Source organism: Chelonia mydas, chromosome 2 (assembly GCF_015237465.2).
Source record: "Chelonia mydas isolate rCheMyd1 chromosome 2, rCheMyd1.pri.v2, whole genome shotgun sequence".
Lineage (NCBI taxonomy): Eukaryota > Metazoa > Chordata > Testudines > Cheloniidae > Chelonia > Chelonia mydas.
The window spans coordinates 217114267-217139865 of NC_057850.1; the positions used below are offsets into that span (position 1 = coordinate 217114267).

Genomic DNA, 25599 nt, shown 5'->3' on the forward strand with positions numbered 1-25599 from the left:
CTCCCTACTTTCCCTGGGATTTCTGCAGATTCTTTGGCCTGCTGTTCTGGGTGTCTCCTTCTTGGGTGTTGTCCCTGAGTGGCTCTTCAGCAGCTTGCTGGCAGGAGTTCCCTCCCCCAGGCCTTCTTACTCTTCTGATGGCCGCCCCACCCCTTTGCTTCCAAGTCCTTTTATCCTCCCAGCTAGGTTGAGGCTGCTAAGGAGCAATGACCGGCAGTGCCTATGTTAACCTTTTGGTTTCTGGGCCAGAGGGGGGTACATATACCCTTTGACAATGTCCAAAATAGCTTGTCTGGTTAACCAGATGCTTTTGTGCTGGGAAGTCACCATAAATGACACATTTTAGGAAAAAAAGGACTTTTTATTGGTGAAGAGAGAAAGCTTAGGTACACAACTGTGGGTAAATGGAACGTGTATTAAAATCTTAACTATGGAGTTGCTATTTTGGATTAATAGTAACTTAGTGTTTTTTCCCCGTCACTCTAGAGCTCTCAGTGTTTGTCTGGACCAAACTCCATAACCCATGATTTAACTGGCATTACTTTGAGAGATATAGTATCGTCACAACCCTCTGTGCTCAGAACCGCCTCACAAGAAGGTTTCCAAGAACTTAATCAGGAACAAAGAGAGCAACTCAGGGCTGAAATCAATGCAATCAAGGCCAATTACAGGAGCAAGAATGGAGTATGGCAGTTTTTTCATATTATTCAATCCTAACGTGTTTCCATTAGTTTTCACTCCTTGTCTGTATTTTTTCCTGTTTATAAATTATTTCTGCATTAATATTAAACTGAAACAGAGTAAAGCTAATGTGTACGGTCGAAGACATAGTCTGACAAAATATGCCAGCAAGCTGACTGCTTCATATAGCTACATTATTCCTGTGTTTTTAATGTCTGGAGATAAGTTGAGTACTGTGTGTGTAGTACATTTGAGATAAATATACTTTAGAATAATACTGACACATGTTGGAAAAGATCCGAAAGTTATTGCTGTTTATTTTCTCTTTTCAAGGAGGATGTTGCCCCTAGCCAATCAGGATTAACCAAGAACACTTTAATTATTAGTCAGTCCCACCTAATGACTGCACTTGAGGACACAAGGCCATCTGTAAGTCAAGATGACTGGAAGAATTTTGTTGAACTGTAAGTAGTAAATTATGTTACTAAATTTGTATAGAGTTGTTGTTGAATTTCATGCATGAACATTACGTTTAGTTCAATCTTTCAAGACTTGTTTAATATCAGCGTTTTGTAAAATAACTGAATTATATTATAAATTATATAATCCCCACAGCAAAGTTAATCTTTTCAGCACTTCAGAACTATTAAACATTAATAAAATTAAATATGCGTAAGGGAAGCACAATTCACCAGTGTATGTGTGTTTGAAGATTTGCATTATCTTCGCTGTTGTTTCTGCTTGTAGTTATTTTGATTGCATCTAGATATTAACTTGCTTAGATTTAGCTATTCCATTATTTAGACTATTTTATCTTATGGTTGATACCAATAATGCATGCTAGTGGATCATTCTTACTTCAGCTACACAATTGTCTACATAAATCCCACTATCGATAAAGGAAGTTACCTATTTACCTGAAGGGGACAACTGACCCTTAGAAAATGAAGGTAATTATGCACCTGATCCAAAGACTACTGAAGATGATGGAAACAATCCCATTTCTATCAATGGGCTTTGGGTCAGACCCAGTTTCTACTGTAAGTACTATCTACAGTAGCTACAAGAATAATAAAAAAAATCTTCAATTAACTTAATCTATCTTTTTCATATGAATAGAACACGCTTCAGTATATTTCAGAAGCTCCATGTTATAACTCAGTTTTCTCAATTAGATTCCAAGTTACAGCCACATTATGTATAACTATATTGCTTTCTATAGCACCAAGAGATTCTTGGATCCCTGAGATCGCGTGTTACATGAGCAAAGTGTTAAATTTCTTTGCTCATGAAAGTATAAAAAACATTCACATTTTTAGTTGTATTCATATTTTTGTTTGCAAAGTAAAACCTTAAATAATTTAACATGCAATTGAATTCTAATGTTTCAGAATATGCAAGTAGTATTTTAAATATTTTAGAATCATCCTGCATCTATACCAGACAAGCAGTGGTTTCAGCTGCTTGTTACAGCAAGTAAGTCAGGTGTTTTGGTTTGGGAAGTGGTATTTTTGTCTCTACGTTTTTTGTTCCTTTGAGTTTAATAACTTTTTAAAAATGAGGAAAAATACAGAGAGAAAAGGAGCAGTTAATCTGAGGCAAAAGTTCTATAACAATTTTTAATGTTTTAATCTGCATTTACTATATTCACATCCATTGACATGGATATCATTGCTAAGTTAGACCTAATTTCATAGTGACCTGAGAAAGTTGAAACTGGGAAGGGGGAGTTGGGTGGTCTTGTGGGACTTTTTTGTTTTGTTTTGGGTCTGGTTGAAGAGGTGTTAAGTTCAGGCCCTTTTGGTGGGCTGCCCTAACACTGTACTTTGATCCCTGAGTTGATTATCTCTTAGAGAATAAACTCAGGGTCACTGCTTTTCAGAGCTTGGGAGTATAAGAATTTCCTCTCACAATCTGCTGGGAACTTCACAAGGATTTGGAATTACAGTAACTGAAATCTGTTGAACTAGCTAAGGATTCTGTGTAACATACATTTTGTTCTAGTAATCTTATATATCTGCAGTGTTGTTAATACAGAGTAAGAATGTCCCATCCTGTAGCAAAAATTATTGGAAGGGACTTTATAGGTAGAAATCTTTCATTAATGTGAATCTATGACCACTCATAGTATGTTCCTAACATTGTATAAAGAGGGTATTCTCTAAAATGTACAACTCGTGCATTATTCATAGTCACACACACCTGGTTTGGTCTTCATTGGCATTGATGTGTAACTAATGAGGATTTTGAAAAGAATGATGGCATCTTATACTAATATGCTATTATTTATTTTTGTTTCTAGCTATGAGAATTTTCAGCATCCCAAGAAGAAGAAAGGGCAGAATGGAGCAACTTTCAGACCAGGACAAAAAGTGACTTTAGCGTAATAATTTTTCATGAGATTGTAATCACTAAATTGTAGCTTTAAATGTTAGATGTTTAAATTATAAGATCAGAATAAGATTTATATTCATATGGGTTTATTACTGCAGTGACTGAACGACAGTTTTCTTTGAAATTAATTTTAAGTGCTGTAAAATTATTTGACATTTTATTTTGGAAAAATGTGTCTTCCTACAAATTGGTATTAAACATTTTGAGACAACATTGGTTACAATGTGTCTAATTGCTTATCTGCCAATGAAGTCCAGATTTTGAACTTATCATTGTGCAGTTTTTGGAAGGAATTGATGGTTTTATCAAGCTGTCTTCTTCCTCACAACAAATATATGGTGTTTTCTTCACAGGTGTTATACAGTTGTATATCTATAGTTGTAATGAAAACCAAATGGCATCTTAAGGTAGATTTACCAAAATTCTGTGTTCAGGAGAAGCAGGGTATTTATACAACTTATATGGATACATTTTAGTAACTAACAACAGTCGAAATATACAAATATATTGAGCTATGTATGTTATGGTCTTTATAAGTCTAAGGGGGAAACATTCTGCATGTTTATTGGTAGGTAAGTAGTCCAATATATTCTTTCAGATCAGCTATAGATGAATAGAATTAAAAACAAACCAAAATCTAAGTTTACCTTCTAAAGTAAGAAAACAGAGACAGGATAGATTTATTTTTAAAAAGTGAAAAGATGCTTTCATTTTCCAGCTAACTAATCTGAGAAAGCATTGAAATTCTAAATCTGAAGGGATGACCAATTGGAGAACTGGGATATTGATAAGCATCAGAACATAGTAAATTGTCAGTAAAATGCTCTGTGGAGTCACCTTCATAGTCAGAGTATGTGTGTGTGTGTTTTTTTTTTAAATAGCATATTGTATTTCAGTGTCAAATATTGTACTGACAATCTTAAAATGAAAGCAAGTCTGCATCAGGCTCCACACTGAGATCCCCTTTCACCCTGCAGAATGAAACTAGGATTACATACCATGGCTTGCAAAGCTTTCATGAAAACTTAACAGTACATACTACTCTACTTCCTCCTCACTCTTTTTAATGAGGAAGTTAATAAATATAATAATGGTATTTTACTTCCTCTCTATCCTCCTCCACCCCCCCACCCCAAAAATTCTCTGAGCAAGAGAGCAAGTAGATTGTTACCGATGTGCTGTACTAACAGATGTAAAGATGGTTGAACCTTGATTGGAGCTGTGGGTAATACAGCCAGAGGTCACTATTAGCAATTAGCAGATATGAGATAATCTCTTCTTCACTAATCCTTCAATAATAACTAAAAACTAACAGATGGAATGAAGCATGTCTACAGACTATTTTATTCAGGTGTATGATTATGGTATACAGGGGACATAAGAAACCCTTAGCCAGCCTGGGGAGAATTCCTCTGGTTCAGGCACTCATACCAGTCATAGATAAGGCTAAGATTTAGTCGCAAGTATTTTTAGTAAAAGTCATGGACAAGTCATGGGCAATAAACAAAAAGTCACGGCCCCTGACCTGTCCATGACTTTTACTAAAAATACCCCTCACTAAATCTTAGGTGCTGCGGGGGGGAGGGGAGAAGTGCTCCCACTGATGCTTCTGCTCTGGGGGGCGCCCTGAGGGACATTGCTGCTTCCGGGGGGGGCACTCTGAGCCCCGCCGCTGTTGGGGCGGCCTGGGCTCTGCTGATGCTACTGCTGGGGGGGCAGGGCCCCACTGCAGCTGCTCTGGGCATGAGGCGGCCTGAGGCCCCGCTGCTGTAGCTCCCAGACCGTTGCTGCTCTCAGACCACTGCTCCTGGGCTCCTGGGGCTGCCCGAGCAGCAGCTGGCTCGGCTGGCCCTTGGCCGACCGGTTGCTCGGGCGGCCCTGGAGTCAGCCGCACCGGCTGCTACAGAAGTCACAGAGGTCCTGGAAAGTCACAGAATCTGTGACTTCCATGACCTCTTTGAAAGACTCGCAGCCTTAGTCATAGGCTGCCCTGTGCAGGCCTTCTCACAAAACCTAGCATATGAGGTATGCCAGGAATAATTCTCAGCTGCTGTGGGTTGTGAAACTACCCACAGGCAACCCAAGAATGAGCCCATATTTTTTTAAAGCATCTCTTGGCTGCTCTACTTTTCTCCAAGAGCCACACCAGCTCATGAACATAAAACTGGGGCATAGATTTGTTCATGTTCCCCTCTATAGAAGTAAAATGGTGAACAAGGATGCCAGTTAGTGACAGTTGGGATGGTAGTGTTTGTGATGTGTTCATTAGAACTAATCTGAGATCATGACACTAATTTCAAGTAGGCCACCAAAAGTCACTGGATAATAATGACATAATCTATATTTGAACCACTGAGCTAAAGATGAAAGGGTCTGTACCTCAATACTAATCCCTTATGTCACCCTGTGCCCCTGATGTGATATATAAAGCCGTGAAGTCAATTTTTTTTCTGGGTGCTTATTATAAACTGTAAAAGTTGACTGTAAAAGTTAGGTTATCATTTCAATCCTCTGTTATCATCTGTCTTGTCAGCTGCAACTGAAATGTTCTCAATTGCCAGCCATTCTTTCTTAGTAGTTGATGGGTATCTAAAGAAACAAGAGCTAAATACAGACAAGGTTACATAAGTGCAAGGGATTGTTTTGTTTTGTTTTGCTTCCTGGAAGCAAAATAGTTAAGGAAATGGTGTTTTGCATTGGATTTTTCAGTTAAGTCAGCACAAGATTTCCAATATGATCCCCCAAAAAAGAGAGCCATTGAACCAAATCCTGCATAGAATTCTTTGCCGGAGTAACACTGTCTGATTTTAGGAGAGGGTGGATTCTGGGAGTGGTTTAGAATCTCTAATTTATTTCTTTTACAGAATATTGATGATCTTAGCAGTAAGGGAATCTATCATTCAGCCAAGGTCTGATCCTTCAATAATAACTAAAAACTAACAAATGGAATGAAGCATGTCTACAGACTGTTTTATTCAGCTGTATGATTATGGTGTACAGGGGACATAAGAAACCCTTAGCCAGCCTGGGGAGAATTCCTCTGGTTCCGGCACTGCATACCAGTCATAGGTAAGACTAAGATTTAGTCACAAGTATTTTTAGTAAAAGTCATGGACAGCTAATGGGCAATAAACAAAATGTCACGGCCCCTGACCTGTCCATGACTCTTACTAAAAATATCCCTAACTAACTCTTAGGTGCTGGCGGGGCGGGGCGGGCGCGGCACTCCCACTGATGCTTCTGCCTTGATCTGTTACTAAAAAAAATCAGTTTTCATATATAAAAACTGGTGTGAGAGATCAATTTTCTGTGGGTCACAGCAGAATAGCTGTTTTGTTACACATGTACCTAAACCAGTAAGTACCAGTCTCCACAAAAATTTGCAACAAACAATGGATAAAAGGCAGGTCTGTTCCTGTCTGCAGTATAGTTCCAATGTCACCTTCTCCCCCATGTTCACTCTGCATTGGTCAAGAAACCTTTAGATGATTTTAGTCGATTCAAGCTATTTCTGTTTTTAAATTCTCTTCTGTTTTTGGAGGTTAATCAAGGACAGACAGCACTGCTATGTGTAAGAGATCCATCCCGTGCTGTGGTTATCTAATAGCCGCTAATCCCACGCTGCAGTTGTATAACATTTCCGAAGGAACTTCTAGGAAGTCACAGTAGCCTCCAAGTACTATGTAAAAAATATGTAACTAATATAACATGATCTTGTTTGGATAGTAGAGAGTTACAAGCCTCTTTGGTGCACAATATGGTTTTATTGCCAACAGCTCAGAAAAGTTACTCTTAGACAACTGCAGGGACAGAATTTCTCTGACACCCATTTGGATAGCAGTCAAAAAACACTCCAGTAGTCTGCATATTAAAAATGGATCAAAGACATGGTGTTCTAACATTAACAGAAGAAAATTTCCTTAGCAAAAAACAGGTAATTTTAAAAAAACAAACAGAAGTAGTTTAAACCTGATGGAAAGTCTGTCTTCCATCCTGTGGCCTCACAGGAGAATTACTAGTCTAAATGCAGCAGCGTGCACCCCTTGTCTCATACTGAGTGACACTAGCTCTCATGATACTACTACTACTGTTCCCTTGCTCCATGCAGCACTGCCTGTGATAAACACTCCAAGCTTGCCTTGTCACATGTATGCTATTGTGCAGAACAGAGAAACAAGCACAAATCAAAGACAGTGCTGCAAGGCCGCCTCACTGGTACTGGAGAAGCAACAGTCAGCAGCCCATTCAGTACCAACATTAGCAGCAGAACACATTGCTGGACATTTTAACTTAAAACCAACATCTTGTGACCCTCTAATGTCCATGAATCCTTGGGGAATTATTCCTGTCTATGCCTTCTTAAATCCTGGTAAACCCTCCTTGTAACTTCCATCACATTAAATTTTTCTCCTGGGCATGACAGTGTGACATTCCTCACGTATCCATCCTCCCCATGCACACTGACAGACTCACAGAAATACCTGTACCTACCTCCAGGGTGGATAAAAATCAATGATTTTTGTAAAAAAATATTAAAAAAATAGGATTTTTTTAATTCAAATTGGATTTTTTTTGATAAAATGCTTTTTGAGGGAAAAAACCTATCTAAAGATAGTTTTAATTAAGATACATTATAGCTCAAAGATATCTCATCATGAAATTGGGATTATAAATTCTAATTCTATACTATGAGACAATATATTCATGTTATGTTTAAGAAAAGTTTTGTAAATGAGTTCCAATAGTTCATGAATTAGGGACCCAATCTTATGGGGTTCCAGGGGCTTCTGTATAGATTATTTAGGTTAATCTTTATCTACCCAATGGGACTCAGTGCTAAGTCTAGAAGATACCATCAGAGATGCTTAGTTTTGCAGTTCTCAAACTGTGGATGTGTGTATCCAGAAATAACATGCTTATTAACAGCAAAAATGTTTTAAATAAATAAATAATATATAGAGGTGAGAAATAACAGACCTCAACCCTATTGTCCCTCTGCAAATTTGTGTGCATGGAGTCAGTCCCTTGCCTCTCTCTAAACCTGCAAAGTTTCAAAAAGTTCAGTGAATAGAAGATTGTTGGGGGTGGAACAGATCTTGATAAGGAGAAGAACTCTGAAGATAAATGTCAGATGGGAGGGACAGATAGTAGAAACAAAAGTGAAACTGTTTGAGCAACATATTCCAGAAGTCTTGAGATCTTTCTGAGTATAGCCTTCATTGATTTCAGATCTACCATACCATTCTCTCACTAAAAGGGAAAACCTATAATGGCAGCAGGCTGTAAAAGAGACCCAGTTTGGGGCTCATCTATCTCTGAGTTGTGAAGAATATGTATTAAGGTTATAACAACCAACAAGAATGCACTTTTATGTATCAGAGGCGTAGTTGCGTTTGTTTTTGTGGATACAGACTATGAGGAGTCTGGTGGCACCTTAAAGACTGTGAAAGTAGAATGAATTATACTGAAATTATAATTCATTAAAGAAATGCTACTTGAAGGGTTTGTTGAAATATAGTTGTCAGGAAGAGAAACATTAAGGAGTGTGAGACAATGGGTCCTCAAACTAATTAACTTAGAGCTCCTACTGAGCTAGGAGATTGGTAAACGTTAGTATGCAAATAAGATATGTATATATATTTGTCAGTTTCTCTTTCTTTTGTCTCTTATGTTAAATTGGCTTTGGCTTAGCTGTATAAATAAGTTATCTTGCGCCTCAGAGAGGGGCTCACATCTGAGTGCATTAGCAAAGCGCTTTGCTAATAAACAGAGTAGTCTGACAAATTATGTGAGTCCTGAATCTGACTTTGACAATTCAGAGGTTCCACCGAGATGGCAACCGTCTTCACTGGGGCCGTGTGACTCCTGACTGTTCTTAGGATGGCCGTGGCAAGCCAGCACCTGGGCATTTGGCCCGAGCGGTCCTCCACCAGAACGGAAGGGTGCATGACCACAGTGAAGTCTACGCCATCGAACCTGTTGGTTCCCACTCTGTTCTGGTAGGGATCCCGGGATCTGACATCAGAAATCTGGTCAGGTAATTATTTCTGTGTTTTGTCCGGACTGAGGACTGTCTTGTCTCTGTGTCTATCCGTCCTCCCTGTGGTGTGTTTGAGTCTGGGCGCCATCTCCGTCTGGGGATCGGCTGACCAAAGGGTTCCTGTCCCCCCGGTCTGCGTGAGTGAAATCTGCACAATCGCAGCCGCACCGCGCCTTGGGTAAAACCCTTGGTGTGAAAGCAAGGGCGATTGAGGCAGTAGCCTGTGGGCTCCTTTTGTGTGTTGCACCGGGCATCAGTCTGACAAACCCGACTTTCCTTCTTGTGTGATTGGTGTGTGAAGTCCTCCTGTATGGGTAACCAGACGTCTAAGTCGGGACAGTTCCCTAAAGGAACGCCGACTCAGTTTATGTATTTTAGGAAGAGTCCGGACTCCTGTAAATTTCTGAAAAATGGTCTAGGCTAAGGGGGTCAGGTAGAGTGGCTACTACCACCACTACGCTTCTGTCCCCAGAAGCCTTTACAGCTATTCTGAGGGAAAATGGGCCCTTTTCCCACAGAAATGATCTATAACGGACTGCTGCAGGCAGCCCGCAGAGAGAGAATCTGATCAAAATTGTTTGACTATTGGGTAATATAATCAAAATCACTAAAGGATGTAAGGGGTTTCTATTGGAACTTAACTTGGCTGCTCCTGGTTGTGTCTAGTTGTACAAGATGGAAGTGTAATTGGGGTACAGTTGTGTAAAAGAGTAATCACAGTGCAAGGGATGTTAGGCAAAAGAGAATTTTTTGTGTGTGTGTATAGTGCTAAAATCTGAAGCTGTGTCTCAGCTATTACCTGAGAATAAACTTATAGCTTGGTACAGCAGAGAAACTATTGCAAACATGGTCTGTTGCACAAGAGGGGAAACTGAGGTACACCATCTCATGAATTTCATAAATGACCAGTGAGTGGGGTAATTCACTAGCCTGACTATAGAACAAAATAAGTACAGCCTGGAGGTAATTCTTCTGTTTTTCCTGCAATTAGCAAGGAAATTTGTAAAAGAAAGTGGTATTATCATTAAGCAATAATCTGTCCCCACCAGGGGGGTGGAAATTGTTTCTTTTGTTTTTAGACTCTACAAGCAAGCTGGCGCCAGCGGAAGAATAACTCAGAATACCATGGATCTATGTTTTGTGTTGTTTGTCTGTGGTGTTTGTCTTGTTGCTAGCATTGTTGTGTTTTAATGAACAGAAAACCTCATGACATGGGTGGGGGATGGCTTCAAAGGGCTGACCTTGAGGGGGGGTGGGGGAAGATGTGTATGGGAATGCAAAAGGCTAACTCAGGAGAATCCCAAAATTCAGTGGCCACTGTTAGGATCTTGGGACAAAGACAAACTCGGCCAACCTAAAACTAAATTGGCAAAAGGAGAGGTTGATTGTTTCATGCAGTGGTGGGAAGAGGCAAATCATAGGTGGACAGAATCAAAACTTGCCTCTCTCAAAGATTCTGGCTTCTATCCCACCAGATGCAACTCATTTTACTGTTGTTGATTTGTGCTCTGCTTTCTTTTCTGTCCTGGTTCACCCTGACTCCCAGTTCCTGTTTGCCTTTTCTTACAAGGGGCAACAGTACACATGGACCACACTGCCCCAGGGGTATACTGAAAGCCCGTCATATTTTTCCCAAGCATTAGCCCGAGACCTTGCTGACCTTGTTTTCCTGTCCAGGTCCACACTAGTCCAATATGTAGATGATCTACTCCTCTGTTCCCCTTCATTGTCTGCCTCTGAAACTGACTCTTTAGTGCTCCTTACTGCCCTAGCAAATAAGGGTCACAAAGCTTCTCGCTCTAAACTACAACTCTGTCAAGCTTCTGTCACATACCTTGGCTTTCTCCTCTCCCAGGGTTCCTGTGCACTTTCTCCCACCCACATCCAAGCTATCCTTAGCTTTCCCTGACCCCGCTCCCCACGCCAGGTCCGGAAGTTTTTAGGCGTGGCTGGATTTTGCAGACAATGGATTCCCCAATATGCCTCCCTTGCAAAACCTCTCCAGGAACTCACTCGATTCTCTGTGCCTGACCCCATGCTGTGGCCCCCTGAGGCCAATTCTGCCTTTGTTTCCCTCAAAAAGGGTTTGGCTTCTGCCCCTGCCTTAGGGCTGCCTGACTATTCTAAGTCTTTTACCCTTTTCTGCCACGAACAATCTGGGTGTGCACTTGGAGTTCTCACTCAGAGGAACGGAGAAAAGAACCGCCCAGTGGCTTATTTCTCTGCCACTTTAGACCCTGTTGCCCACGGCTTACCCCCCTGCCTGCGTGCTGTGGCTGCTGCAGCATGCCTAGTCGAAAAGTCTGATTCCCTTGTTCTCCGCTCTCCTCTTACCCTCCTGGTCCCTCACTGACCTCACCCTGCTCCAAGACTCTGCGCCAGAAACCGAGAAAGAATCCTGGGTTGCCCAAGGTTGCTCTCTACATCCCGATTCCTTTTGGCGCTCGCCTACTGGCGCCTTTGTAGCCCCCTTTTCACTCTACCCATCTCTGGCCGCCCTGCTACACGGTGTTTCGCATGGCAGAAAGGAGGGGATGGTCTCTGCTGTAACTAAGACAGGATGGTGGCCCCCCCCCCATTTTAGCTCTTTTGCAGCCCGCCACTGTGCAGCCTGTACCATTTGCCAAAGCCATAATATTGGTAAACCTGTAAAAGTGGCCCAGGGGTTCCGGGGCCTGCCTCAAGCACCGTTTTTGCACAAATGCCTAAGTGTCAACAATATGAATTTATACTGGTTATGGTATGTTTATTCTCCGGTTGGATTGAAGCCTTTCCTTGTCGCAAGGCTGACTCACTGTCTGTTGCCAAATGTTTGTTAAATCATATTATGCCTGCCAAGGGAATTCCTGCTACTCTGTCCAGTGATCGGGGTACACATTTTACTGGACAACTTGTTCAGCACCTGGACCGTATATTGCGTATCAAACACCTGTTGCACTGTCCCTACCACCCACAGAGTGCAGGTGCAGTTGAAAGACAAAATGGTGTACTTAAGAATAAGCTTGCTAAAATTTGTGACTCTACAGGATTAAGCTGGCCAGTAGCCTTACCATTAGCCCTTATGGACATGAGATCCACTCCATCCCAAAGGCATAAATTAAGTCCCTTTGAAATTGTTATGTGACGCCCTATGCGAGCTATGACTACCATTACTCCCGTTCCAGATTTGAACTTGACTCACAGTGCGCTCCTTCAGTATTGCAAGGGACTAATGCAAGCTGTAAGTCACTTCCATTCACAGGTTCGAGTCGCCTGGCCCACGGAACCCACCTCCGATGCTTGCCACAACCTCGAGCCAGGTGATTGGGTCTATGTACAGCGCCATCATCGAAAGCACGCCTTGGAGCCCCGGTGGAAGGGTCCTCATCAGGTACTGCTTACTACACAGACGGCTGTTAGACTATCTGGCATTGCAGCGTGGATACATGCTTCACAGTGTAAGAAGGCACCATCCCCAGAGAACCAATCATCACCTCAGGACAACGCAGAGTCAATTTTGACTCCAGAAGAAGACGTAGAGGAATAGTCTGCAATACCTTACAATCTACGCTCTCGTAAGGGTTGCCAGAAGCAGACGCTGTTCCTCGGCTGCTGGTATCTTATGGTCTGGGGAGACCACAATGACAATTATTTTATCCAGCAGCAGGTGTGGATAGCTCAGACCCTTAATATTTCTAATTGCTGGGTCTGCAGCCACATCCCAGCCCACTCTCAAACTGGTGTTCCTGTTCTGGCTATCCCACTCAAGCTCCCAGACCTCACTGGAGGGCCTCGTCCGTTTAACAAAATATGGAAGAGCAATGACACTTGGGAAGCAGTAGGAATAAATGCATCTAAATGGATAAGTATGGTGGAGGGAAAAGGTCATTGGTGTTGGGTGTGTAATGGGACAGGGCTGGATCTGAGGAAAAGCCGTTGCCTTCAGCATATTGCGGCCAGTGGTGTATGGGATTATTCAAACAAAACTAAAAAGTGGTGGACCGGATATGGAGATATGAATTTTTTCTGAACCTGGGATCAAACAGAGAAATCAATCTCATGTTCCCCCTACAGTAACCTTAGTGAAAACAATACAATCTTTCAATGTCATGCAAATAACACCACTCCTCGTAAGGAGAATTACCCTGTACCCTTTGGGGGATACTACTCCTCCTTTGCAAACACCTATATGACAAATGGGTGCAACCGACCCTTCCTGGCCTTAATAGGCCATCACTGGGTGTGTGGGACCAGAGTTTATACCGCACTACCAGCTAATTGGTCAGGAATCTGTTATCCCGCCCGACTCTTCCCACAATTCCGAGTGCTAGGAACCTTCCCTCGAACGCCTCCGCAATTTCAGGTGAAAAAGAAGGGATTTAACAGATGCCCAATCGTATGTATATAACATAAGCCCCTTAACCTGGGAAGAGGCCATTGGCGGTTCCTTCATACCATTAGGGGGAGTAATACACCATGCAAAAAAGGCTCCTAAGGTTACAAGCAGTAGTTGAAATAATGGCAAATGAAACCGGAGAAAGTTAAAGAGCCCTGTCCAAAGAAACAGGGGCAATCCGACAGATGGCCCTCCAAAACCGTCAGGCATTGGACATAGTGCTGATGGCAAAAGGAGGGATTTGTGCTCTCATTGGAAGAGACTGCTGTGTGTATATACCAGACAACACCAATGAGGTAATAGATTGTGCTAGCCACTTAGAACAAATCGCATATCTTCCCCACGAAGAGCGAAGTTCTTTATGGAAGTGACTAAGTAACCTTTTCAATTTCTCTGGCATAGGAAACTGGTTGTTTCAGGGAGCCCTAACTCTCATGTTTGGAATCCTAATAATTTTTGTATGTTTTCAGTTACTTTCCTGTTGTATCCAAAATTGTGTCAGGCCTGCTACACAGATAGCTGCCCCAAACCAGAGTGCTAATTTGATGATTTTAAATATCACTGATGAACAAAGAGATAAAGAATAATTGATATGTGGAACCCAGTCATTGTTGGTCATTGCGTAGCGTGACCAAAAGGAGGGATTGTGAAAGTAGAATGAATTATACTGAAATTATAATTCATTAAAGAAATGCTACTTGAAGGGTTTGTTGAAATATAGTTGTCAGGAAGAGAAACATTAAGGAGTGTGAGACAATGGGTCCTCAAACTAATTAACTTAGAGCTCCTACTGAGCTAGGAGATTGGTAAACGTTAGTATGCAAATAAGATATGTATGTATATTTGTCAGTTTCTCTTTCTTTTGTCTCTTATGTTAAATTGGCTTTGGCTTAGCTGTATAAATAAGTTATCTTGAACCTCAGAAAGGGCCTCACATCTGGGTGGATTAGCAAAGCGCTTTGCTAATAAACTGAGTGGTCTGACAAATTATGTGAGTCCTGAATCTGACTTTGACAAGACTAACAGATTTATTTGGGCATAAGCTTTTGTGGGTAAAAAACCCACTTCTTCACCTACTCCATGCATCTGAAGAAGGGGGTTTTTTACCCACAAAAGCTTATGCCCAAACAAATCTGTTAGTCTGAAGAAGTGGGTTTTTTACCCACGAAAGCTTATGCCCAAATAAATCTGTTAGTCTTTAAGGTGCCACTTTTATGTAGAAATCTATGATTAAACCAAATCTTCCTGACTAGTGATTCAAATCCACCATGCCTACCTCCAAATTAATTCTGGAAAAGCAGCAGTTAAAATAGCTTAAATAAACCAGTACCTGTTTTCTAGTATATGGGGCTCAGCAGATATGAAGGTAAAATCTCTGTACTGACAAGCGACGCTCCACCTTTTAAGCCACTCATCTGTTCTGGAGGTACAGAGCACTTTTTCTAAGACCAGTAATAAGGATGATACTCAAGCCAAGGTCAAAGTATTGATTTAAAAAAAAAGAACATTATGTTGTGGTCTATCTGAATCCTAGGGTTTTCTTCTCCATGTCAAAAATACCATTGTCTCAGCCCTATATTAGATAAGATGCAGTCAGAACAGTCTGCTCTGCACTTAGTATGCTTTACATAACCAACGCACAATTCAAATATTAACTAACTCAGGCATGGTCTACGCTAAAAAGTTAGGATGATCTAGCTTCTTCACTCAGGGGTGTAAAAAATCCACTCTGGAATGATGCAGCTAGCCTACATGACCCCCCACTGTAGCAGGTCTAGAATTCTTCCCTGGACCTAGCTACTCCCTCTTCAGAGGTGGATTACCTATGCCCATGGGAGAACCGATCCCCTTCAGATAGGTCTACACTGAACCCCTACAGTGGCACAGCTGCCGTTTTGAGTTCAGACACCCTAATTCTCACAGCACCTGGCTGAAATAAGTATTACAGTACTCCCATTTTGCAGAAGACAAAAGCAAAACAGAGATTGTGACTTAGAATATCAGGGTTGGAAAGGAAGTCATCTTGCTCAAAAGGGAGCCAATCCCCAATTTTTGCCCCAGATCCCTAAATGGCCCCCCCAAGGATTCAGCTCACAACCCTAAGTTTAGCAGGCCAATGCTCAAACCACTGAGCTATCTCTGGCACCTATTTTGATTTTGCGAAAACTGTATCAAAACAGTGCACTTATTCCAAATGTGTGAATGAAAACAGATTTCATTATTTCCATACAAGTTTGGGTATAGACGAGCCCTTCGGGCAGGCAGCTCTGTCCTTCCTGTTTGTTGCATCAGCTCTGAAATGAGAATCTCTGTGAGGGGGAGCGAACGTCTCCCTAGCTGCACTGTAAGGCGGAAAGCACATTTCCTGTCCCTGTGAAATACTTATAATGCTGCGAAGTTCATTTAAAAGGCAATTCCAACGCCTGTATTTAATCTCCTAACATACCAGCTCAGAACCAACCCCGTGCGTTTTGCCACAACACCATCTGGGCTTGACGCACGTACGGGACCAGCTCAGGGCGCGGCCATCTGCCTGGGCCCGCCGGAGGAGAGAGACTGTGCCAGGGGGTCTGCGGCCTTGCGTGTCCCGGCGGCGCGGGAGAGGCTCGGGGACAGGCCCTGGCACCCGACGATGCGCAGCGTCTCCTCAGCTAGCCCAGGGCCGGGCCGGGCCGGGCCGGGGCGCGGGAGGGCCCTAGGGGGCTCCAGCCTGCAGCTTCCGGAAAGCCGAAGTCAGGGCGGGAGACTGCGAGGGGCGGTCCTCACCTCAGGGCACCCTGGGCCGGGCGCTGTGAGGAGGGGGGGCGGCTCCAGCTGATGGGGCGGGGCGGCTTGTCCCTCTCAGCATCCCGGCCTGAAAGGCGCCGCCTCCCCGCCGCCTCTGTCCCTTCTCCCTTTGTCCGGACGCCGGCAGGGCTGCTGTGGGCGCAGGATGAGCAGCGGCGGCGCAGGCGGCAATGGTCGGGCCGCGGCTCTCTCCGCCCGGGGCTCCCGCATCGCCAGCGGCGCCCGGGGCCTGCTGGACAAAGGCTTCGACTTGTACATCGCGGACCCCTTCGACCGGGACCGCAACCCGCGGGTGAGGGGAGCCGGCCGGGCCGCTTCCGGCGGGGGGGGGCTGAGGAGTCCCGCAGGTTTGGGGGCGTCCGTCCCTCCGAGCGGCAGACCGGGGAGAGGGCGAAGGGGCCCGCGACACGGGGATGGGCGCTGCGGAAGAGCGTTCCCTCCCTGGAGCCGGTGCCGGCAGACGGCAGGGGTCGTTAGGCTGTGGCCGGGGAAGCAGGCAAGGGGCGAGCCATCCATGGGAGCTGCTGACAGGGCCCCCATCGCCCCGGTATCAGAGCCCCGCACAGGGTTGTATGCCCCCCCCCCCCCCCCGTGAGGCTGCAGTTCCCTTATCCCCCTTGCCCATACCGGGAACCGAGGCACCCCGGCTATGTTCACACCGCGGCGGGGGCGGGGGGGAGTGACTTGCCCAAGGAGCAGGGCATTGAACACAGGGCACCAGAGTCCCAGGTTAGCAGCCTAAGCGCTGGAGCCTCCTTCCCGGCCACCTGTGGTGGTTGAGCGGGGCCGGGGAGGTCGGTGCTTAATCTGTGCCAGGCTCAGCCCTGGCCCCGCTAGGGTTGGTAGTTCATAGTCCCGGCACCTCGGGGCTTGCCACGTCCGTTCTGAAAGGGAAAAAATAATATTTGAGCCCTGGCACCTGTGTCGTTACAAATTAAGCACTGTGTGTAGGGTTCCTCGCGATTCCTAAAGCCGGGCTTTAAAACGGCCCTCTGTGAACTGGGCTGCTGCAGGGTGACTAGGGGTAAAGACGCAAGACGGGAGGGAGGGGGAGAGCGAGACGCATTGTTGTTGCTGTTCGCTGTGGATGGTGCTGCTGAGCCAGTCTGGGCACGGTGGTTCAAACTGGTTTGTGCCAGTAATACTATGATGACGTTATTCGCTGCTCCGAAATCACCCTAACAAGGAGGTGCTGCTGCTGCTCCTGCCTTTCCCTCTGCTCCCTCTCTGTTTGCATCGTGTCAGAAGAACATGAGCGTGTCTGCTGCACTGTTGCATAATGAGACCACTTCCCTGCCCCAGCAACCAATGTTATGTATTGTTTGGTGTTATATTCCGGCAGGATTAGGAATAATCAGTGTTCTATATTGTGAGAGCATTCATTTGCTAGCACACTGTTGGATGCCAGCAAACAATTCCAACTCCTTTGATTCCATTTCCAGAGGCTAGTGGTTTTTCTGATACAAACAAGGTTTCTTGTTGTCCAGAGCAGAGTGAAATGTGTCAGGCTGTTGGCACAGTTGTCAGCCACAAACAATCAAAAACAGAATGTTAACTTAAAAATCATGAGAGCTTAAAAAATAAAATGTAGGGTTCTCTTTATTTGCCTCCTAGTTTTTGAGCCTTTATGGGTAACATTTTCAAGCTTTTCTCCACAACTAGGAGAACTAGAAACTTAGTTTAATTTTAAATGAAACTGAGATTCTCACATAATCACCTGGCTTCAGGAGTTGAGGCTTTAAGAAAAGCACCAAATATCCCAAGGCTTATGATAAAATAGCCTGTCACAGTTATTCTCAACTCTGGCAATCTTTCATACTGGACTCTGGCTAACAGGTTTGGGCCACTGAGTTGGAGATATGGTAGTAAATGTTTAAGGCCCTTCCTATAAAAACAAAGGGAATCCAAACTGGATTATTTTTAGATGACCTCAGTTGTTTAATACCTGTCATTTTCTTTCAGGGCATTTTGAATTTGGGAACAAGCGAGAACAAACTTTGCTATGATTTAATACAGGAAAGAGTAAGTGGATATGAATAATTTGGAATTATGGATTTTGACCTATAGAATGGTATTGCAGCTGTCAGTTGAATTTTAATAATGGTGTGGTGTTTTACAGATGAATAATTTAGAACAGAATAAATAATGCCTTTAATTATCTCTAGCTAATTGATAGCATTATGACAAACAACTTTTTTAAACAACCACGCTTTATACTTAATATTTGTATATGGAACTGCACATTGTCTTTATTAGTCACTTTTCAGACTAGACTCACATTTTAAAATACAAAAATCTAACCCAGTTGCTTCGGCTATTTCTTAACTGTACCAGGTAAAATTATTGTCTCCTTCCCAACCAACTGAGAAGCTAAGTTATGCACCAAAGGCGCCAACTTCCCCTTTAGCTCGGGGGTGCTTGAGTCCACCCAGACCCCGCCCCCACTCCATCCCATCCCCCAAGTCCCCGCCCACCACAACTCTTCCCGCTCTGCCACCTCTGCCACCGTCCCGCTCTTCCCCACCTCCTCCCCCAAGCGCACACCCTCCCTGCTCCTCCTCCTCTCTCCCGAAGGTTCCTACGCACTGCGAAACAGCTGTTCGCAGCAGGTGGGAGATACTGGGAGAAAGGGGGAGATGTTGGTCAGCAGGGCGGGCAGGAGGCGCTGGGAGGGAGGGGGAGGAGTTGGTCTGCAGGGCCACCAGCAGGCGGGAGGCGCTGGGAGGAAGTGGGGAGCTTGGCTGCCGGTGTGTGCTGCTGAGCAGCGCCTGCTAATTTTTCTGTGTGGGAGCTCCAGCCTTGGAGCACCCACGGAGTCGACACCTATGGGGGCGCCCCTCCCCCAGCCCCAACTCAGCCCCAAACCTGTCGCGGCTTAGGGAGGGGCGGCCTGAAGCACGCCCCAGCCTGGATCAGTTGTGGGTGGGGCGCCTATCACATGGCCCCAGCCCAGGTGCTGCAGAGGGAAGAGAGAGCTGGGTGGAGTCCTCTCTCCCAGCCTTAGCCCCGGAGTACCCTCCTGCACCCCAAACCCCTCATTCCTGGCCCCACCCCAGAGCCCGCACCCCCAGCCAGAACCCTCACCCTATTTGCCCCAACCCTCTGCCCCAGCCCTGAGCCCCTCATCCCCAACCCACCCCAGAGCCCGCACCCCCAGCTGGATCCCTCATACCCCTGCACCCCAACCCTCTGCCCCAGCCCTGAGCACCCTCCCACACTCCAAACCCCTCAGCCCCACCCCCACCACATGAATTTTGTTATGTGCACCAATATGAAAGTGATGTGTCACACATCACCTCCATATTGGTGCACATAACAAAATTCATTCTGCACATGTGTGGGAAAAATTAGAGGGAACACTGCTGAGAAGGTAATTTAAACACAATTGACCTTTCATTTTTAAAATAATGCTGCACCTCCTGTAAATATTAAAAGAAAATGGTGGAGATTTTGGTGTGTATTCAAACAGTAATTATAGAATCTCTGAGATTAGTACTAGTATATTTTCACGCAGCAATGTGTTGGATTTAACCAGGACAGGACAATCCATAAATAACTTTTTGCTGATCTGAAGAAACTGCTGATGAGCATCTTACAAATAAAGAGATGGAAGTTTAAACTGGGAAGATGGATGTAACTCTGGAATATTAAGATTTTCCATCTCCCCATTGTTACAGAATGGTATTATGTAACTACATAGATTGTCATGTGGTTCAGTAGAACACAAACTCATAGGTAAGAATACGTTTTTCTACAGTATGTTTTTTACGTCTTTCTGTTTTTTTATGTTAACAGCTCACAAGACCTGACATGAACTATCTGGAACCTCAACTTTTGCAATATTCTGATACACAAGGCATTGAAAGGTATGAAGTTATTAAAATATTGTCTCTTTTTCAAAATTTGGTGTGGTTTCATTTAATCTACAAACCCAGGGGTTTATACCCAGTTTAATATTAGCTGCTTGCTCTGAAGATGTTTTTCTGTTTTCTGTTGGTTTTCAAGAGTTACTTTCCTGGTTTTTTTCCAGCTCCTCTGACCTTTACCCTACTGCCTCCCCCCGAAAAAAGCATGACACCTGTCATATAGGCAGGGGAGAATGCTGTGGAGGTCCTTTCACAGCTAGTAGCAGTAATTCTCACAGGCAAACTCTGGCAGTGAACAGTTAAGCTATAACTCTGTGTTCTTCAGAAACAGAATCAGGGTGAATGCTGATCCTGTAAATATCAATGGGAATTTTGCCATTGACTTAGGTGGGGTCCGCCTGAGAATATAATCTTGATTTACTCAGATTTCACTGAGTTTTGTTGCACCAATTCTTGGGTTCCTTCCAAAACCAGGTCCCAACAGTGGAGTGGGTGCAAAGATGCATCTGCTTTTTCTAGTTATTTTTTCATACAGTTATCATAGTTCTGGGGTGGCCAAACATACTGACCCTCCAAGCCACATACGATAATCTTCAAAAGTTCAAGAGCCCAGTGTGCCTGCTTGGGGTTCAGGGCTTCAGCCCTGCAGCAAGGTGATGGGGCTAGGGCCTTCTGCCCTGTAGGGAGGGAGGTCTTGGTGTTTCAGCCCTATGGCAGGCACCCCACTCCTGCTGAAGCCCCTAGCACCAGCATGTATGCCCCATGGGGCTGAAGCCCTGAGCCACTGCAGGGCTGAAGCCCCGAGACCAGCGGTTCTCAACCTGTGACCACATGCAGCCCAATTAGCACAGAGCTGCAGCCCAGATGTGTGCTATAAGAATTCAAAATTTGCTGCTCTGGTCTGGCAGGGGGCGGGGCTGGCTGAGGGTGCGAGAGCGTAAGGCAGCCTGCAGGAGTGCTTCTGCCAGCAGAGGGCTGGCGAGTACTGCAGGGGGCGGGAGAGTGGGTGTCTGGGCAGGTTGTGGGGGGTGGGGGGAATTCTCGGCAGTGAGGGAGTGAGGTGCTGGGAACTAGGGGTTTGTGGGAATGCTGCAGCACCCCCAGGTTTTAGATGGGACTCTGCTCTTGGCCCGGTTCCTCTGGTCCTGGTTGCTAGCCTGTGCCCAGTGCTCCACTCCTAGCTGCCCAGTGCCACGTGGCTGGGTCCGGCTGCCTGGCCCCATGCCCATGGCTCAACTCCTGGCCCCGCTCTGTGGAGGGGTCTCTGGGTGGGCGAGGGGGTGCTGGGCATAGGGAACTGTGGGGCAGTTTTTTGAGGGGGGAGGAGGGGTGCTGTGAGATGAACTTTAACTGTAAAAGAGCCACATGAGGCTCATGAGCCACAGTTTGGCTTCCCCTGTCATAACTGATCCACATTTATTAAAATTCTGCACCAGACAGTTTTAGTGGGAAAGAGCCTATCCAAAGCAACCTAGGCTGTGGAAGCTACAGTTGCTGGTTGTCCTTCACACCAGCCTGTTCATTTTGGCCTACTGCATGTCTCCACCTCAAGTCCTGTAACAAGCCAGACATCTTCAGAGACTGAACTTAGTGGAACCAAAATTTGTCCATCTTTCATGAGAGTAAAAGTGTATCATGCATTTGTCCTATTCTAGATAAAGCCTATTTTATGTATTTTGATCTTTTTGTAAGAAGAATTATGTAATGCAAAGTGTTTTAATTTTGCATTTCAGCTTCAGAGAAGAAATTGCCAAATTTCTCACTGAGTATGCCAAAGCTCCAAAAGCACTGAATCCAGAGCATGTAAGAAATGAGTGCTTCATCTCTGCATCTTGCTTTTTTTAGCTATAGATATTTTCTGTACAGATTTGCTTATCTTTTAGAAGGTATTATAAAAGCATTTCCAGGAGTCTTATCAAATTTAAAATAGTCTAGATTGCAAACAACACGTGAAACTAGTTACAAACCCACTTAGTATGAAGAACTTACACTGTTGTTCTTTGACCCTTAACTGATCTTAAATCCATGAAGTTCTAGGGCCCACTTGCTCCAGATTTATGTTGTAGGGAGGAGCTATACCCATGAGGAGGAAAACTGCAGGTTGGGTTCTGAAAGGGTTAGGGAGTTATGGCTGTATTCTTCCCACCCCCTTTACTGCCATGGAAAAACTGTGTGTGTGAAGACTATGAATTGGGTAGGAGGGAAGCGGTTATGTCTCCCCAAATCATTTGCATAGGTTCCAAATTTAGAGTAATAGCTTGTGTACTTATGTATAACAAAATGAGCACTAAAATTCTTCCAGCGGTTATTACGTAAAACTCTCATTGACTTCAGCTGGGAGCGGCATATGCACGGTAACAAGATATGGCTGATAAAAGCTTCATTTACTTCTGGGCTTTGATATTGTAGGCAACAATATATCAAGACTTTTCTATCCACCTCTGGATAGTAGGTGTGTAGCACTCTTGAGGCCTCAGTTAATCTGCCTCCAGCTGCTGGGAGCTAGAAGGAGCTTTCTGTATCTTCACCTCTTTCTTTCTCACACACACCACCATTGAGCCTCTGGACTGTTGGAAAGGAGGCATTATTGCAGGACTGCACATTTTGGGAAAAACTTTCCAACAGATAGTGGTTATAAATCTTTCCGCTAAACCCAACTTTAGGTCTCAGTGTTGCCGCTCATGTGTGATGTGCATGCAGGTTCAATTTAGAAGGCTGTTGACTTTTTTTAAGCCAATAGTGCAAACCATCTTTTTTTTTTTTTAGTTTATTTTCAAAATATTACAAATTGTGAAGCTGGGGTTTACAATGAAATGCATTAAAAAACCTTAACTGTAGAAGCACGACCAGCTTGGATATTATATGTAACACTCTAGTTTGCAAGATCACAATCTTGCTTTACAATAATGGTTGCTTTTTAATAAAGTTCTTATCAAATCCAATTCTTGCATATTCTTTAGTTTTCTAAGTATTACATTCTAACCAGCCACAAAGGTGTTGGTAATTCTGCTGATATAATGTTGTTTACTTGTTTCAGATAGTTGTTATGAGTGGCTGTTGTGCTGTCTTTGCTACCCTTTCAACTGTGTTATGTGATCCTGGAGGTAAGCTTAAAAATAAATGTTCTTAATCTGAAAGCATTATATATACAAAAAAAATGAAATTCACCTGTAGTTTAAGGAATGTATGTCATCCACAGTGGCAGTAACCTAGCTATTTATTGTATTTATATTAAAAGGGATAAAAGACACCTATCCAAGGCTCTAGGTGCCCTGACATATTAATTACAAAAATCCCAGCAACATTAAAATAATAATTCCAATAGAAATCCAAGTAGCCACCTACAGAGATTCGTTTTCACCGCTTCATTATTACAGAAAGCATATATTTAGTCCTCTCCAAAATCCCTGTCAAAGAGCTCTTTCAGCGTGCCTGGAAGGTCACCAAATCTGGGCAGTTTTGGATAATGGGAGGGAGTGAATTCCAGAGTCTCAATGCCCTCACAGCGAACACCATGCCAGCCTCCTCCTCTCTATTATAGTGAGAGCACCCCTCTCAGGCACCTATAAGATGTAAACTTTGGGGACAAGCACTGTTGCTGAATGTTCTGAAAACGTATGGAAATGTAAGTTTTCAGTGTTAAAAGCAATGGTAGTATACAGATTAATCAAAATGGCAAGCGTTACTTCTAGACTTTGTTTACATGAACCACAGAAAATATTGACTGCAAATGATAAATACACATATAAATTAAATAAGGATATGAATAGGCTACCCTGGAAATACCGCAGTACGCAGGAATAAGTAGGATGCAAGGAAAAGAAGATCTACTTATATCATTGCAGCACCTAAATGAGGATGGGGAGAAGGAGGAGGGAATGCAAATCTTGGAGTCAAGCCAGTGGCCATGTGTATGTTTCAAACTACTGGTTGTAAAGTTCTGAGTGTAGAACATCATGACAGAAATAAAAGCTTAAATAATAAGGGAGTTGCATGGAAGGAGCTACCTTAAAAGATGGAAAAGAAAGAACATCCATTTGAAAAGGAAGTGACTGTATTGTATCTGACAATATACAACTGTGGTGCTTGGATACCACAGTGAATGGTGCAGTATAAAAACCTATATTCTGTATAAAAGATCAAATGGGCATTATAACATAGAATCATAGAATCATAGAATATCAGGGTTGGAAGGGACCTCAGGAGGTCATCTAGTCCAACCCCCTGCTCAAAGCAGGACCAATCCCCAATTAAATCATCCTAGCCAGGGCTTTGTCAAGCCTGACCTTAAAAACTTCTAAGGAAGGAGATTCTACCACCTCCCTAGGTAACGCATTCCAGCGTTTCACCATCCTCCTAGTGAAAAAGTTTTTCCTAATATCCAGCCTAAACCTCCCCCACTGCAACTTGAGACCATTACTCCTTGTCCTGTCATCTTCTACCACTGAGAATAGTCTAGAACCATCCTCTCTGGAACCACCTCTCAGGTAGTTGAAAGCAGCTATCAAATCCCCCCTCATTCTTCTCTTCTGAAGACTAAACAATCCCAGTTCCCTCAGCCTCTCCTCATAAGTTATGTGTTCCAGACCCCTAATCATCTTTGTTGCCCTTCGCTGGACTCTCTCCAATTTTTCCACATCCTTCTTGTAGTGTGGGGCCCAAAACTGGACACAGTACTCCAGATGAGGCCTCACCAATGTCGAATAGAGGGGAACGATCACGTCCCTCGATCTGCTGGCAATGCCCCTACTTATACATCCCAAAATGCCATTGGCCTTCTTGGCAACAAGGGCACACTGTTGACTCATATCCAGCTTCTCGTCCACTGTCACCCCTAGGTCCTTTTCCGCAGAACTGTTGCCGAGCCATTCGGTCCCTAGTCTGTAGCGGTGCCTTGGATTCTTCCGTCCTAAGTGCAGGACCCTGCACTTATGCTTGTTGAACCTCATCAGATTTCTTTTGGCCCAATCCTCCAATTTGTCTAGGTCCCTCTGTATCATATCCCTACCTGCCACTGTATCTACCACTCCTCCTAGTTTAGTATCATCCGCAAATTTGCTGAGAGTGCAATCCACACCATCCTCCAGATCATTTATGAAGATATTGAACAAAACCAGCCCCAGGACCGACCCTTGGGGCACTCCACTTGATGCTGGCAGCTGAGTATAATACAGAAAAAGTAATTAAGATTTACAGCATTTACCTGAAGAAAAGTTGGCAACAGTTGACCATTAACAAAATGATAATTTAAGAACACACTAGTCATATGCCAGTTTTGATATTAAAGAAACACCCAGTGGGTCAGGTCACCTTCAACTCATGCTTCATAAGTGATTGTCAAAATAGATATTGAACTAAAAATGCAACGAAAAAAAACAGAAAGTGACTCGGCAAATGGAACGAATTGCTTTATGCTGGGTATCAGTAGCCATTCACTTTAGTATGCAAAGTAGATG

At 43.9% G+C, this 25599-nt stretch overlaps 2 protein-coding genes across 5 annotated transcripts in view; both read left to right on the plus strand.

Annotated features, from left to right (window-relative positions):
• Positions 1 to 3286, plus strand: part of PEX1 (peroxisomal biogenesis factor 1) — a 52065-nt gene extending 48779 nt beyond the window's left edge. For 3 of the 4 annotated variants that reach the window (XM_043541208.1, XM_007060298.4, XM_037890696.2), the window contains exons 22-24: positions 487 to 684; positions 1015 to 1145; positions 2984 to 3286. In XM_043541208.1, the coding sequence (XP_043397143.1) occupies positions 487 to 684; positions 1015 to 1145; positions 2984 to 3068 (414 nt within the window). In that variant the 3' untranslated portion in view covers positions 3069 to 3286. The remainder of the gene's footprint in view (positions 1 to 486; positions 685 to 1014; positions 1146 to 2983) is intronic. The other variant, XM_037890697.2, reaches the window with a different exon arrangement.
• A 12949-nt stretch (positions 3287 to 16235) lies between these two features.
• The window catches only part of LOC102944673 (1-aminocyclopropane-1-carboxylate synthase-like protein 1), a 31655-nt gene continuing 22291 nt past the window's right edge, over positions 16236 to 25599 (plus strand). Inside the window, exons 1-5 of the mRNA XM_037890700.2 lie at positions 16236 to 16569; positions 18240 to 18299; positions 20073 to 20143; positions 21877 to 21946; positions 23181 to 23247. Of these exons, the coding sequence (XP_037746628.1) occupies positions 16423 to 16569; positions 18240 to 18299; positions 20073 to 20143; positions 21877 to 21946; positions 23181 to 23247 (415 nt within the window). The 5' untranslated portion in view covers positions 16236 to 16422. The remainder of the gene's footprint in view (positions 16570 to 18239; positions 18300 to 20072; positions 20144 to 21876; positions 21947 to 23180; positions 23248 to 25599) is intronic.